At 44.3% G+C, this 14,568-nt stretch overlaps 3 protein-coding genes and 1 non-coding gene across 4 annotated transcripts in view; 1 reads left to right on the top strand and 3 right to left on the bottom strand.

Annotated features, from left to right (window-relative positions):
- Positions 1–14,568, top strand: part of ggps1 (geranylgeranyl diphosphate synthase 1) — an 87,441-nt gene that overhangs the window by 20,922 nt on the left and 51,951 nt on the right. The window lies entirely within an intron of this gene.
- On the bottom strand, positions 6,206–8,274 carry tomm20a (translocase of outer mitochondrial membrane 20). Its single transcript, XM_085369456.1, has 5 exons — positions 8,090–8,274; positions 7,739–7,785; positions 7,568–7,649; positions 7,240–7,382; positions 6,206–6,990 (listed from the first exon to the last, which is right to left on the bottom strand). Exons 1-5 carry the CDS (start codon positions 8,211–8,213, stop codon positions 6,946–6,948), a joined length of 441 nt encoding a protein of 146 aa, XP_085225582.1. The 5' UTR covers positions 8,214–8,274; the 3' UTR covers positions 6,206–6,945.
- On the bottom strand, positions 7,067–7,203 carry LOC146620204 (small nucleolar RNA SNORA14). The gene has a single exon (XR_014906730.1). It is a non-coding gene; the product is annotated as a small nucleolar RNA SNORA14 (small nucleolar RNA).
- The window catches only part of arid4b (AT-rich interaction domain 4B), a 38,926-nt gene continuing 34,259 nt past the window's right edge, over positions 9,902–14,568 (bottom strand). The window contains exons 20-24 of the mRNA XM_085368828.1: positions 13,264–14,481; positions 12,999–13,109; positions 12,583–12,807; positions 12,352–12,498; positions 9,902–12,199 (exon numbers count right to left, since the gene is read on the bottom strand). Of these exons, the coding sequence (XP_085224954.1) occupies positions 12,048–12,199; positions 12,352–12,498; positions 12,583–12,807; positions 12,999–13,109; positions 13,264–14,481 (1,853 nt within the window). The 3' untranslated portion in view covers positions 9,902–12,047. The remainder of the gene's footprint in view (positions 12,200–12,351; positions 12,499–12,582; positions 12,808–12,998; positions 13,110–13,263; positions 14,482–14,568) is intronic.

Consider the following 14,568-nt stretch of genomic DNA (forward strand, 5'->3'; position numbering starts at 1 on the left):
GCAGAAGTGACTTGTAGTTTTTTTCTTCTTCTTTTGTTATTGTACTCGGAGTTGCTCTATCATCTTTCAAGGTTGAGGTGCCTTTTATTGTTGCCACCGAACATGGCAGGTGTGAGAGAGATACAGGGGAGAGGGAACGCCGAGGGAGAGTGAGGGAAGAATGAGAAGGAGAGAAATAAAGAGGCGCTGGTAGTGGAACAGAGGGGTTTTTTGTAAAATACATTCAATTGTGTTCATGCAAAGACCAACACTGCTCTCATAGCCTCCGGCTATTTAAGCTGCTATAGCCTCCGGCTTATGCCAAAGTCCAACTAGGGTAAACAGTGGTTTGAGACTGCGGCACGACCAAAAGTAATGCCACTGTGTGCAATGAACTTGCAATCTCTTTGTCTTTGAAATGATAGCTTTGAAGAGAGTTTGCGGCTGCGCAGTCGGCTGTCATCTTCAAAGTAACGCTGCCGCATCAAGATGGCGACAAAATGGCAATGAATGGCATCAGTCTGCAATCCATTTGTGACTGAATGGGGTCAAGTTGGCAATTACATGCAACGATTTAGTTATGGTTGCCTGCTAACACGGAAAGATAGAGATAGATCTGAAAAAAAAAAGCTGAAATTTCTCCACAAATAGGAATGCGGGCAATTGAAGTGCGAAATAACACAGGCCCTCAGCAGCGTTTTTATATATAAATATAACCGGAAAACTGGAAAGACACACATCGCAATGCAGTCACCGTGCAACCTGTGATTTTTCGTAATCACAGGTAGCTTAGCTTAGCTTAGCTTAGCACACGTTAGACCAAGGTGGAAAACACACAATACTAGAGACAGTCCAGCACACATCCCCCATAATAATGGTTATTCGTCATTTTTACACTTCTTTAAATAAGGTATGATGAGGCTAGCTAGCATGCAGGCTTTAAAAAATAAAAATGTATGTATGTAAACAATCACTCAGTGCCTGCATGAGTAGTTTAAAGCTAATGCCTGTGAAGTTGGTGTTATTTGGACGTAAACATGAATGATAAAAGGTTAGGGGAAAAAAAACAGCAACTGCCTTTAAGTCACTTTGCAGGTTTAGCTTATTTTTGGCTGTTGACGTGTTTGTGTATCTATTTTTGAAAAATGACACCACAGCTCAGTGCTCTGCAAAAATGTGTCAGACGTGGCTTGTGCCATTTAATGCAGTTTCTTGGAAGTGTAAAAGAAAACCTGCAAACTTGTCTGTTTTAACAGTTTAGAGATACTTGTGCATGCTTTGTACAGTTAGGCTGCATGATTCTGTGTTTTCTGTCTTTGTGGCGAGCTTGTAAGCATGAAATGCAAAATGTGTCCCTTGCCTCACCTTTCAAATCTTTTTTTAAATTTGAATTTTAGCATGCGTGCTTTGTAGAAGGTCGGCCGGTGTCATTTTGCAATCGTTGCTCTTAGTGAGAAAGTCCTACCAGCTGTAAGATTACGCCTACATTATTCTTAACTTTGCATCATTAGCGGCAGTCTGCAGCAGCAAACTGTTTGTCTTGCTAAAAGTGAGAAAGCAGAGCGGAAGTAGAGGATTGCCACATTCTTGCGGAGGCCCCATATTCCCCAGAGCACCACCACAGCAACATTGTTGTTGTAGCTCGTACAGTTCCTCCTCTGCTCCCCCCTCCACCTCCACCTCCCCTTCTTCCAACCCCCTTGCTTCCTGTGCAGCAGAATGGCCGCTCAATAGTGATGGGTCGTTCGCGAACGAAAAGGCTCTTAGAGCCGGCTCTTTGACGTGAACGACGCGAGCCGGCTCCTTATCGCGAGCCGTCACGTGGGTTTTTTTTTTTTCTTTTTCTCAGCCTCTCTCTCGCACTTTTTTTCCGCTTCACTCTGCACGCGAGCCTTGTGCTTTACGCTGGGCAGAGGGGGGGAGGGGCGGTAGTTACACTCAGTAGCACAGGAACAGAGCCAGAGAGAGAGAAAGAGAGGCAGGGACAACAACATAAGAAAGGTATAGTAATCATCCACAACTATTTTCGGTTGCAGATGATAAAGGATTGAGAAAGTTTATTCATGCAGGTCCATATGACAGAGAATGTGCATCTTCTGTTTGTTTTCATATTATAATTTATATTTAATTGTGTTGTGGTTTGCAGTGTTTTGTGTTCTTTTCACTTTAAATTTGTAAAAGGAAAAAGCTGAAAATTTAAATAGTTAAAACTTGAAATGTGAATAGTTGATTTTTGTATTATATGATTTATTTATTACATTTTATGTGGAGTGAATAAATAAAAGTATATTTACGGTGGCCCCTAGAGACAAAGCACATACAAACTTCAAATCACGTACGAACTCTGAAGCATGTACAAACTCCAAAACACGTAAAAACACGTACAAACTCCAAAACACGTACAAACTCCGAAGCACGTAAAAACTCAGAAGCATATAAAAACTCAAAACACGTACAAAAGACAACAGAAGTGCTCCAGGATGCTGGGCACAGTGTTGAGCCTTTGTTATCTTGTGGCTACACAAGCCAGCAAGTACCAACGACCGGATTTGGTGTGTGGTAATAACAGGTAAATGAACTTTTTTTTAAATTATTTGAATATATATGAGTGCCTGTGTATAAATACACAAACAATACACACATGCTTTCAATTGTGTAATTTAAGTGATCTAGTAGCTCTGCTTTGGAAGTTCAGTTCATGCTAGAAATGTGTTTTGGAGTTTGTACGTGTTTTGTCTCTAGGGGCCACCGCATATATTTATATATAAACATATATAAATAAAACCACTTTTTTTACGTTAGTAATTCCTTTTGTGCATAATTTTATATTATTGTTAATAATAAATTAATTAAAGCAACAAAACAACCTGAAGAGCCGGTTCGGAGCCGAAAGAGCCGGCTCTTTCTAGTGAGCCGAACCGAAAGAGCCGGATCTCTAAAAAGAGCCGGAAATCCCATCACTACCGCTCAACCCTTCCTTCCCTCCCCCTCCACCCGCTCTAAGCTCGGTCAAGCTCCATCTCCCTCTACCCCGCCGCTCCAAATACATTATTTACACTGTCCTCCCCTCCCTACAGCTCAGCTCCAAAAATCAGGGCAGAGGGAAATAACACCACTGTATAACCCCCTCCCCCCTCCTTCTCACACACACAAGCTGCACACACCCCACCACCACCACCTCCCCACCTGCTCACTCTTTTCTCACTCTGCGGGATGAAAATACAGTGCGGGCACAGCCACGACAATGGGAAACTCTGTGAGGCCCCGGCCCTCCCATTAATCCCCTCTGACGTGCCTCCCAAGGGCAAGGATTTGCTACAAGTCAATGCAGGAGACTTACAGTATGCAAAACAAGCCTGTCTGACTCTCATGATGTTCAAAGCCTCTGCATTGCACTGCTTGTGAGACAGGAAGGCAGATCACAGGGAGGAGGGGGAGGAGAGAAAAAACTGTGCACACAGTCTGCTTAGTTAACCCTTTCTTCACCCTCCAGTTCAGCTTGTGTGTGTGTATGTGCGTCTTTCCCCCCCTTGCAGCTTAACTGCATGCCTAGATTGTGCAGATAACGCCAATGACAGGGTGAGAACTGATGCTGAGTGACACGTTCTTTTGATATTCTCCCCTTTTGTTCCACTTCATCACAAAATTTCAGCCCTCGCGTTATCAGACCAGAAATATGAAAACCGCTCAGTGTAAACAGGAATTCACAGGTCATGTGACGCACTCACTTCTCTCAGGCAACAGCCGCGCTATTGAATTTCAGCCTTATCAGAGATTTAGTGATCGGGAGATAGGTTGGAGGCTGGAGGCAGGGTGGGGGCTGACATTAGCAAAGAGAGAGAGAGGGAGAGAGGCAGTCAGTATGGTTGAGTGGTTGGTAGTGGGGGAGAGAAAAGGGGGGCACCCACACCCTTTGGCTCCCACTCACGGGGAATGTAAACAACAGAGCTCAATAGGCAGGCCTACACATGGAGGACAAAACCTGCCTGGCAGCAGCTAGCAGCAACAGCAGCAGCACAAGTTCAGTTACTAGCAGCAGAGTAATGGAAAAACAGATGACAGCAAGGCATTACCCCACAGAGAAAGAGAAATCTGCCAGGATTTGTAGCCTCCTTTAGATTCACGTGATTGGCTCCACTCTTGCCTCCCCATCCCACCCTCCTTTTTTTCCTTTCCAACCATCCTCAGACCCTTTGAGATGGAAAAATGGGTCATCTGTGTGGAAGTTAATACTCTGAGCACAGACAGTGCTGCTTTATTTTTAGGACGTGCCTTGGAAATTTTTTTCTCCGTCTTCTTTTCCCCTCGCTGGTGACTGACAAAGAGAAGAAAAAAAGGTGGCGGGTATTTAATATACCGTGTTGGTGCTGCGCGCACAAAGTGAGGGCACTGGGCTTTGTAATAGCTGGGACATTTCTTATCCCCCCAGCACCACAGCCATGGCTTCAGCAGCAGCAGGACACAGACACCGATCAGCAAGCTACAGGCAGCAAATACCCCCCTCGCTGCTCAGAAGCCAACACTCAGAGGGTCTCAAATGCAGACCGGTTCAACCGAGAGTCTACGTGAAGCTGCCATAGCAACCACACACAACCGAGTTATTTCTGGCTGCCTTAAAATCCCAAACACAGCTGCTCCTACATAACCAGACATCTCCACCGGTCAGATAGCACTTGGTACACAGAAGCAGTAATCAGGCTTTGACATTCAAACTCACACACTCCAATAACACACAGCAAAGGTCATTAGCGATGCGGATAATTTGTTGACAGGATTTCCACTAATGAGTTGCAGAGTTCAGATTATTGTACTGATTATAATATTCCCAGTTCAACACTTCCAGCAAATTACAATGGCAGTCAGGCTGCTTTGAGCATTCCCTGTGCCATGATCGTGGGGTTATTTTCTCTACCTGTGGTGGAGCGATGTTTATGTGTCACCGTGCACACATTAGTAAAGCAAAACAACAACAACAACAAAAGGATTTTTAAAAATCACAGGGTATCTGTGCTGCAGGCACAGACATTGTTATTGCTGTCAACTGGAACTGTTGTGCTCTCAGCTTCTGTCCATTCAGTCGTCCTCAAACTGTGAATCTGTCTGCGGCTCAGTGTAACGCCACAGAGGTGTCCAAATACAGCCTGGAGCAACAGTGCCCCCTACTGCAAAACAACAGGGAGTTTCTTCATTTTTCTTCTTCCCGCTGCCAGCTTCATCAGATACAAAGAGCTGACTCATAACCCATTCATACAGACTGAAAATAGAGCAGCAAGGCAATTAAAAGAATGATGTTATATTAAAAGTATTACAGTGAGCACTCCATTCATTAGATTATTATCCCACTCTTCACTCGGGTGTGGTTTCTGCCCTGAAACTGGATTTGCTGTGTCATCCTTAAATCAAACAGCGTCTGTCCTCGTGTCAGGGCCTGTTTCAATGGGTTTATTTTGTGCTGGCACGCTTTCAGAGAAGGAGGGGCCTATCTGGCATCCTTCAGTGACCCCTGAGCTCCTTCCAGTCTGCAGGGGACAGAGCACGAGGCCAGCAGCAGTGTTTATTTACAGGAGAGGCAGGCCAGTGTTACGCTCCGTGGAGAAGTCTGAACCTGCTTCTAGCCTCGATCTGCCAGCAGCAGACCACAGATTTCAGCTTGACCTCCAACACAGTCTGTTATTTTTCTTCTCCGCCTCCCCGAAGGATAGATTAACAACGAGTCACTTCTTCTGCACGCACACACCTAGCGCCAGTGGACTCTGCAGGCCCCTGACAGGCTTCTCCATTTCCACCAAGTGGCTAAACACCAGGAGTGGTGGAGAAAAGACTGAAGAGTGATCACATGAGTTCATGGAAAATGGAACACTGTCTACCATTTAGTCTGCACTCGACATTTCTGGGCCGCTGTTCATTTTTTCATTCCTAATGTTGAAAAACTATTTTCCCCCCTACTCTTGTTTCCTGGCAAAACTTGAGGCCTGGGCTGCTCTGGCCAGAGCCCTTAAAAAAGAAAGAAAAAAACAGCTGCAGAGAGGGATAAAAATAATTACAGCTCTATTTGTCTTCCAAGAGACACACATCCAAGCAGACCCACTCCCTTCCCCTACAAGCTGCTCCAGTTTTATATTCCTGCACACACAATAAAGACATTGTGGTTCATTGGACTCGTACAAGATGAGGTTTCAGCATTCTGGCTGGAAACAAATACTCTCACGATAGCAATTTAACCCCATTTCAGCAGCATGTTTTATTACTAATGTCAGCAATTCACAGATCTTTTGTTTTGCACCTACATGGATGGGATAAGTACAATAGGTTGGCTCACTCCCCTCCATGTTCATTAATATTTATTGATACAAACATACTTGTCCCCAATTCCTGCACACCCTTTATTTGAGGGGAAAGTGAAAGTGCCCTTGCTCCATATTTCAGAACTAAATGCTTCAGGTTTTCCTGTGCATTGCTACTGCCATCTACTGGCAAGTGGACAATCAAAAAAGTCAACACATGTTATCATGTTTTATTGTAGTATTACACAGACACAAAAAACAAAAACCCAGGTGAAAGACTGGAATGCCTTTGTTTTTTGTTTTTTAAAAAGTACATATTAATTAACCTGCAAAATCATTTATATAAACATTACACCACAAGCAAGTGTTCTGTAGACAGACTCACTTCAGTCCAAGTCACAAACAGAACAAACCGTCTACATTCCTGTTTACATACTTAGGTAGCACTTTAAATACAAACAAATGGCTATATAATAACCGATAGGTTGGAAAGGAGGAATGCATTTCGATAAATGTAACCTGGCAGACGTTCATCCACCTCAAAGTGCTGTGATGGAGGGAAATTCATCTCAACCGATGGCCAGTGAAGCTCAGAATTCGCAAGCAACTGAACCGTGCAGCAGTGATAGTGTCTAAAACCCCCCTTCCCTCATAGATTTCCATCTCATTCACACACATACGTTCATTCGACGTCATCTTCTGCTAAAGACTGAGTGCCGATGAGTCGCTGAAAGAGAGGAAGAAAATATCTTTCAGAGATTACCCATTACAGAAAGGCAAATCAGTTACACGGGCCGTTAAGTATTTTTGTCTTAGAGGTGAAATAACCGAGAGCTACTGACACACAGCTCTCAGCTTTGGATGATTCTAAGGTTTATTCTTGCACCCTTTCTTGTCCCAGAAATCACAAATAGCAACTGGGGGGTTTTCAAGGATGCTAAACAAAAAAAAACAAGGAGATGCAGGTAACTCTCACCTGGCTGATGCTGGGTAGTCTGGTGAGCAACATTTGGAAGACTGGAGCAGGCAGCGTCTGCTGAAGCACCTGAAGTAGCTGCTGAGGTTGACCACATACTGCAATGGCATTGGTCAGGTGGTCTACACCTTTGTCAAATTCACCTGGGTTAGGGAAGAAACAGGTTTACAGACCACATAAAAAACAAGCATTAAAAATGTATCAGGGCTTAAAACTTTGTAGAGAGTCACTACACCAGTGTAGCCACAGTTACAGTGATATGAGTGGTGTGCGTCTTGCGCATGCTGCAAGCTTCCATGTGTTTTCTGTGAATGAACATGTGGCTGACCTTGTGCTAGGAGCTCCTCTGCCAGCTGGATTTCCTCCAAGAAGAATTTCTGGACAGCTTCTTCGTCCTTCAAGTTCGGCAGCTTCAAAGTCAAGTTAATAAACAAAAAACAAATTTAAGCTCCAACTAAACAAAATGAGAGAAGAATCGATTATTTTCTACATGTCCTACCTTTGTAAGCCCAGTCTTCTCACTGGAAACCTTTTGCTTTCGTCGACCTGTGAGAGAGAAGTGGGTTTTTAAGACCATGCTGCATGTTTAGTTTGCTGTTGTACAACACGGAAAACACGAGGGAATAAGTTTGCTAGCTGTTGCTTGTAGCATGCTTTTTCTTCTTCTGCAGCTGAGGGACATAATATTAGAGCAAATGTTACCATAGTCGGAGCTTACAAGGCTACAGAAAATACGCAGTCTTGATTAGTTTCCAGAAGCTTTAAGTGTTTTTTTTTTTAACGTCCTCGCGGTCACATGGAGGCTAACGTGCTACGATGCTAAGTTTACGCCGTTGACATGCACACTTACGCTCACGTAACTTTTCCTTGAAACGGGGGTCACTCCGCCGCTTCCTGTCAAAGTAAACACAGTATGCGATGAAAAGAGCACCACACACCCCGGCGACCAGCGCGCTCGTCCTGCCGCTTAACATTTCTCAAACTACTTATGAACAGCCACGCTCGCCGCTGACTAGCAGCTAGCACGCTGCTGAGGAAGTGTGCCAGGAAGTACGTAAGTGATGACGTAGACGAAGGCGGGAAATGTGACCCAAATTACCCCAAAACATCTGAGTTAGCAACAAACAAGCTCAAACTAAGGAAATAAAACATCCACTAATAACCATAGACTGTATAGTATTTTATATACTGCCTGTGCTAATTAGCAAAGGCAAATATAAATAACGCACAAAGATTAGTTGCTTTTAACCATCATTAATCTGGTTAATAATCTGTACTTTACCAAAATTAATGTATAATGTAGTTAAATTACCAATAATAATCTGTCGAATAATTTGTTTGGCCACATTTCGCCCCTTAGCACTTTTACCCAGCCATGCTTTAAATTAAAATCAAAATGATGAAGAATAATATTTAAGATATAAATATTATAAATACATAATATAATAATAATATTAATATAAATTGATAAAAAGTTAAAATGCTGCATTTAAAAAAAATAATTATGTACAAACTAACAAAAACAAGTATTTAAATTTATGGTTTAAAATGTAGTCTTTCAGTTCTAAGGTTTTACGTCTTAGATAATAAAAAAAAAGTTTTTATTTCTTATTTATTTAACAAAAATTAGACCAAGAGGAAAAACTAAGCACACCCCTATAACAGAACCACCTCGCTGTGACCTTATCAGTTTCTCACATCTTTGTGGAGGAATTTCCACTTACTCTTTTTTATAAAGTTGCTTCAGATGGTTGAGGTTTGCCGGCATTGATTTATGCACAAATCTCTTATCTCACCGCAGCATTCCACTGCAGCACCTTCATCATTTTGTTTTTGTTTTTTTAAGCTATTCTGTTGTAGATTTGCTTCTGTGTTTGGGATCATTGTCCTGTTGCATGAACAAATTTTGGCCAAGCTTTAGCTGTCGGACAGATGGCCTCACATTTGGCTCTAGAATACTTTGGTATACAGAGGTCTTTGTGGTCGACTAACTGCAACATGCCCACGTCCTGTAGCTGCAAAACAAGCCCTAATCATCACCCCTCCACCAGCCACCATGCTTGACAATTAGTATGAGGGGGTTTGTGCTGATGTGTAGTTTGGTTTATAACAAACATGGTGCTGGGTATTATGGTCTGATGTATCTACTTTGGTCTTGTCTGCTCTGAGGGTATTGTTCCAGAAGTCTTGTGGTTTGTTCAGATGCACATTTTTAAACCAACACTGCTGCCATGTTCTTTTTGGGGAGGAAAGACTTTCTCTGGAGACAAAACACATGATACTTGTCCAGTCTTTTTCTAATTGTGCTGTCATAAACCTGGGGTGAATTTCCTGGGATGCCCACTCTAGTAGTTTTTATCTTTCTCGCTGTAGAGCGATTGGCTTCATATTGTTTGGACGCTGCATTAAAAGCCTTTCCAAATTGACGGGCAGGTTCCCCAAGATGATTGCTGGTGTCTTTCCTCGTTGCCGTTATGCTAACACACCGCTGAATGCTGCAGACTGGCAAACTGCCAAAACCTCTGCTTTGATAGAAGTGATTACAGTTGCTGGTCATCACTGAATTATATAATAACAGAGACGTGTCTGAGTAAAGTGCTTCAAAGACTTGACTAAAGTTACTTTCCACCACTGATGCAAGAGACACACCGAGTACTTCACAAACTATGGCATTTATTTCAAACAGAGGCTTCTGCTTTGCTTACATTTTTACAATAAATTACACAATGACCATCCTCAGATGAGCCTAATAAATACTATTGAGCATTTTTCAATAAGCTCCGTTACTTTCTGTTGATCTATGACACAGACTTTTTCCTGTATACAAGTTCATACAGCTTTAGCTTTAGGCCATGTACAGGTTGGAAAATAGTTCAGCCACATCCAAAAACCACCATTCTTCTCTCACAAGCACAAGCTATAGAAAAACAAAAGACACAAAGAAAAACTGGATAAAAACTAAAGCAAACATGAAATTAGATAAAGACTCAAAACTGATGAGAAAGGGAGAACAGAACAACATTAAATGAGCTCAAATAAACAGAACAAGAAAGAGGACAAAAAAACAAAAACGGAACATGCTGCAACCCTCAGTTATTTACACTCAAACTACAGTTAAAACCATAAAACTGTCTGTACAGAAAAGTACATGTTATTAACAGTGCAAGATATTAAATAGCTCGACTCAAAACACTTCTCAATATACAAATTTATAACAAAAGCATACAGTTACATACAAGTGCCGAACAAAATGTAACTTCCGGATATCATACAGTAGGGGGGTCTATACAAAGGAAACACTGGAGATGTCTTCAGAAATGTATACATGTACGTCACCTTATCATATAAATGCACATTTACAATATCTCTACCTTTATTCTGGTCATAGTACAAGAAACAGAGTCAAACTTTTTTTTTTTCTTTTCTTTTGGTAGGGATGAGTGTGAGAAGCAGGCATGTCATGCCAATAAAGTGTGCATCATTTCGATGAAGTGAAAATGTACTTAATTAAATAAATTCATGTAGGTGGAAACACTGAAAACGTGGAGTTCGGCTTTGATTGTGTGTGTTCTGACTTTTGACTCGATCCGGTTGCAGATATGCAACATTAACATCAGTGAAGCTGATGCAACTGAAGTGGGGGGATTGAAAAAAAATGGAGGATGGAAACATAATGAAAAAAAGCAGATGGGCTTTTAAAAAGGCTGATGAACTGATTTAATGCATCCATTGCATTCGCCAACCTCCATCATTGCACATTTTAGACTGTTATCTCAACAGTAATCTGTGGATGAGTATTCAGTAGTAGATTTGCAGGTGATCCAACACAGGAGCTCTGCTTTTACAATTACCGTAATAATCCTAATACACTGATAACATCCCGTCGTTACCTGCCAAGACTTAGCCCTTCACTGCCCGCTCACTCGCTCACTCACAGCGTTCTGCAGTCTTTTATATGGGACACGTTGTTCCAGCTAACGCTCTGATCTGAGAGGAGGATCAGGAAAAGAAAGTACTGTCCTTTTCTCAAAGTGCCCCCGCGGAGAACAACAACAACAACAAGAAAAAAGAAAAAAAAGGCACTACAGTATCATTCCTTATGATCCACTGAGGCCATCAGCGGACATACGATGGTGCTGAAACCTTATCCATCACCACCTACTTGATTCAGACCATGTACAGGAGCGATTGCCTGTACATGGGGAGGGCAACCCCATCCACATGAAGGTCCTTTTTATTTTTCTTTGTGTTTTTTTTAATGAAACAGAGAGAAACATAGCAAAGTTACCTTTCCTATGCCCTTAATGCCAATGTGGCAACGTCTCTCCTCCAGATTTCCAGAAATAACATGGCGAGCGCCATGTTGGGCTACGAGGACAGATGACAGATGGTCTTCACTGGAAATCATCCCTTTGCAATACAACTTTATCAAATGGAAACAATTATTGCTTGCAAAAACAATTCTTTTAAATGTTCAATTAAGTAAAGCACAAAAGTCAAATCTGTATATATGTTGGGTTTGGTTTTTTTGGACAAATTTCACCCGCCCCACCCCTACACAATCGTCATAAAAGTGCACTTAAGTGCCATTAGCTTGCCGAGAAAACAGTTGTCAGTAAAAAATAGTGCTTGTTTCTTCTCTTTTGTTTTGTTTTTTCGTGGTTTTTTTGTCTCTGGTCTGGTTTTTGTGCCCCGTAGTTACAGTATGTGGGTCGACTTTTTCATCCTGTTGAAAGGGAATCGGGGCGCTGACCCCAGGGTGCTGGTTAAGTGCTTCGTGCGGTGTGGCTCCTTGCTGGGTCGTCCTGTCACCTGCACTCCACTGAAACCCCGGAGTTCTGAGATGAGGACGATGAGGATGATACCGGAGGGTCTGCCAGCGTCAGCATGACTGCCGCTGTGAGCGAGCTGGAGGACGGTGAGGAGGAGGAGGATGATGAGGAGGAAGCGGCCACTGTGCCTGCAGAGCAGAAGCAGTGATTGGTTAAGCTGATTAAAAAAAGAAGAAGATTCGACAGTGACTTCCTGTTTTACTCCTCTTGCTTTAATGGTGAACCAAATTTAGTAAATAACATGCTAGTTATTATTCCAGGCAATAAAGAGCTGACTCACTTTCTCGTTCCTTCTTCTTCATGCGTTTTCGTCGTCTGTCGATAGAGGCGACCTCAGACTTGAGGGAGAGGTAGTGATTCCTGATGTCCTGAAGTTTCTCCTGAAGAAACGAGATCCTCTCCAGGCTGGTCATCTTCTCCAGATCAGCTGAGAGGACCCAAAATGAAAGGATAGGTTCACAAGAAGCACTAAAGAGCTGACAAGCATAAACCAAATGGGTTGGATACGCACACATCTGGAAACTCCACTTGTACACCCGCGGCGATCTTCCGTGGTTATCCCGGTGCTGTGCGTGGTCTGCATCACCCTGCTTGTGGTATTTATGGCTCGAAGGGGGAGATCGCCCGTGACATTTGGGCGAAGTGGCAGCCTTCAGTTCCGATGGGTTGTTTTTAGAGGCAGTTGATTTGGCAGTGCCCTCAACAACAGACTGGTCCTCGCTGTCACTGCTGTTGGCTGAAGAAAAAGAGGAAAAAGAAAGAAAATGCAGTGAACAGGAAACGCCTCAAATCCTCTCCTACCTGGCATCTGTTACATGATGCCTGCAAACGGGTTAATAAATGAAACGGAGACACATGAAAGCAGTGCTGGCGCTGAAAATGAGAACGTTAGCGGGTGTCATCATTTCTACCCACAGCTCTTCTTACCTGTTTTCCTATTCTTTTTGGGAGGCACACCGAGGCTCTTGCGGTTTGGCTTGTGTTTCTTTGTTGCGCCGCCAGTCTGTGATTCTTTCTGCCGCTTCTGACTCGCAGACGCTACAAAAGAAAAGAGTGAGAAGACGGTGAGGGAATAGGCGGACTGTGAAATGAGTAGTCAGCCTCTGTTTCTTTAGTATTCCATCCTGAAGAAAAATGAGTTGTGTCACTGAAAAATAAACCTGTTAAAATAGATTTTTGCTGCCACTCGTACCTTTGGACTTCTGTTCGCTCTCCTGCTGGCTGCTGTTGCTCAGCTCGAGGCTGCAGCTGCTGCTGCTGTTGCACGAGAGGCTGACGTCGAACACCTTCGAGGGGGAACTCGCCCCTTCGTCCTGCAGCTCTCCTCCTAGACTCTCCACCTCCACTGTGCTGCTATCTGTCTCGCTGCGCCCGCCCGTCACCTCCTCCTGTACTGGCCCTGTGGGAAGAGCGTCCGAAACCGGCTCTGAGGGCAAGGCAGCGGGTATGGATGGGGCCGGGGAGGAAGGCTGCGCTTGACCAGACTCTTCCACGGCGCTGCCTCCTCCTCCCGATGGGGACTCCGGCGTCGTCGGTGGCGTGTTGAGTACAGAGTTGCTCCCGCTGCTCGGGAACTCCCGGAGCTTCTCGGTCTCCATCTGCTCCTGCGAGGTGTCGTCCTCGCCTCTCGCGTCCTGCTCGACGCTCGGCTCTTCCATACACGAGGACACCGGTGGGGGAGGAGAGTTTGCGGCCTCCGTGTCCGAGTCAGAGAATAACTCCTTGAGAGTCTTCTTTGGCCACTGGGCCTGGATGCTGGACCACACGTCTTTTTGTCCTTTTGGGCGAACGGCGGGCCTTTCCTCTACATTCCCAGAAACTTTGGCTCTCTTTTCGGGAATCTCCCAGAAACCTCCTTGTCGGCTGGTTTTGCTTTTCTCCTTCATTCCGTTGTACTTCTTGGTCGGTGACCCCTTGGTTTTGGGGCGGGTTCGCTCACTTTCCTCAGGCTGAGCCTCGGCCACAGCTGCACCCTCATCATCTGAACTGCTGCTAGATGAGGCCCCCCTCTCCTCTCCAGGAGCGGCTGCTCTCTCCTCCCCTCTCATCGGAGAACCCGCAGGTAGCCAGTCAGCACTCCTGGTGTTCCTGGTCTTAGCTTTGGATTGACCTTTTGGAGTCCTCTCTGCTGCGCTGTCAGCTTTCCTCTTCCTCGTACTTGCCTCTCCCTCCGACTCTGGTTGGCTTCTGCGCTTTCCGGCATCTGGGCTCTCCACACTGACGGTGTCCTGGGCCTTTCCCGTGACAGGACAGGGTTTGGACCCTTCGGACGGGGCTCCGCCCTCCCAGCGCTCTGGAATTTGCGGTGGCTCTGGTTGGCCTTTTCTGAGACGGCTCCCTGGCTGATCCTCTTCGTTATGCTCTCCCTCCTCAGCTTCATGCTCGCTTTCATCCGTGGACACCTCGGAGGCTGAAGCAAACAGAACAAAGCTTTATTAGGTTGTTAAAAAAACAAAACAACAACACACATCAGAGTGACGCGGTCCTAATCTGCTGC

The sequence above is a fragment of the Diplotaxodon limnothrissa genome, linkage group LG13 (genome assembly GCF_057381915.1).
Source record: "Diplotaxodon limnothrissa isolate DT_005_m linkage group LG13, D_limnothrissa_male_GT1.1, whole genome shotgun sequence".
Classification (NCBI taxonomy): Eukaryota; Metazoa; Chordata; class Actinopteri; order Cichliformes; family Cichlidae; genus Diplotaxodon; species Diplotaxodon limnothrissa.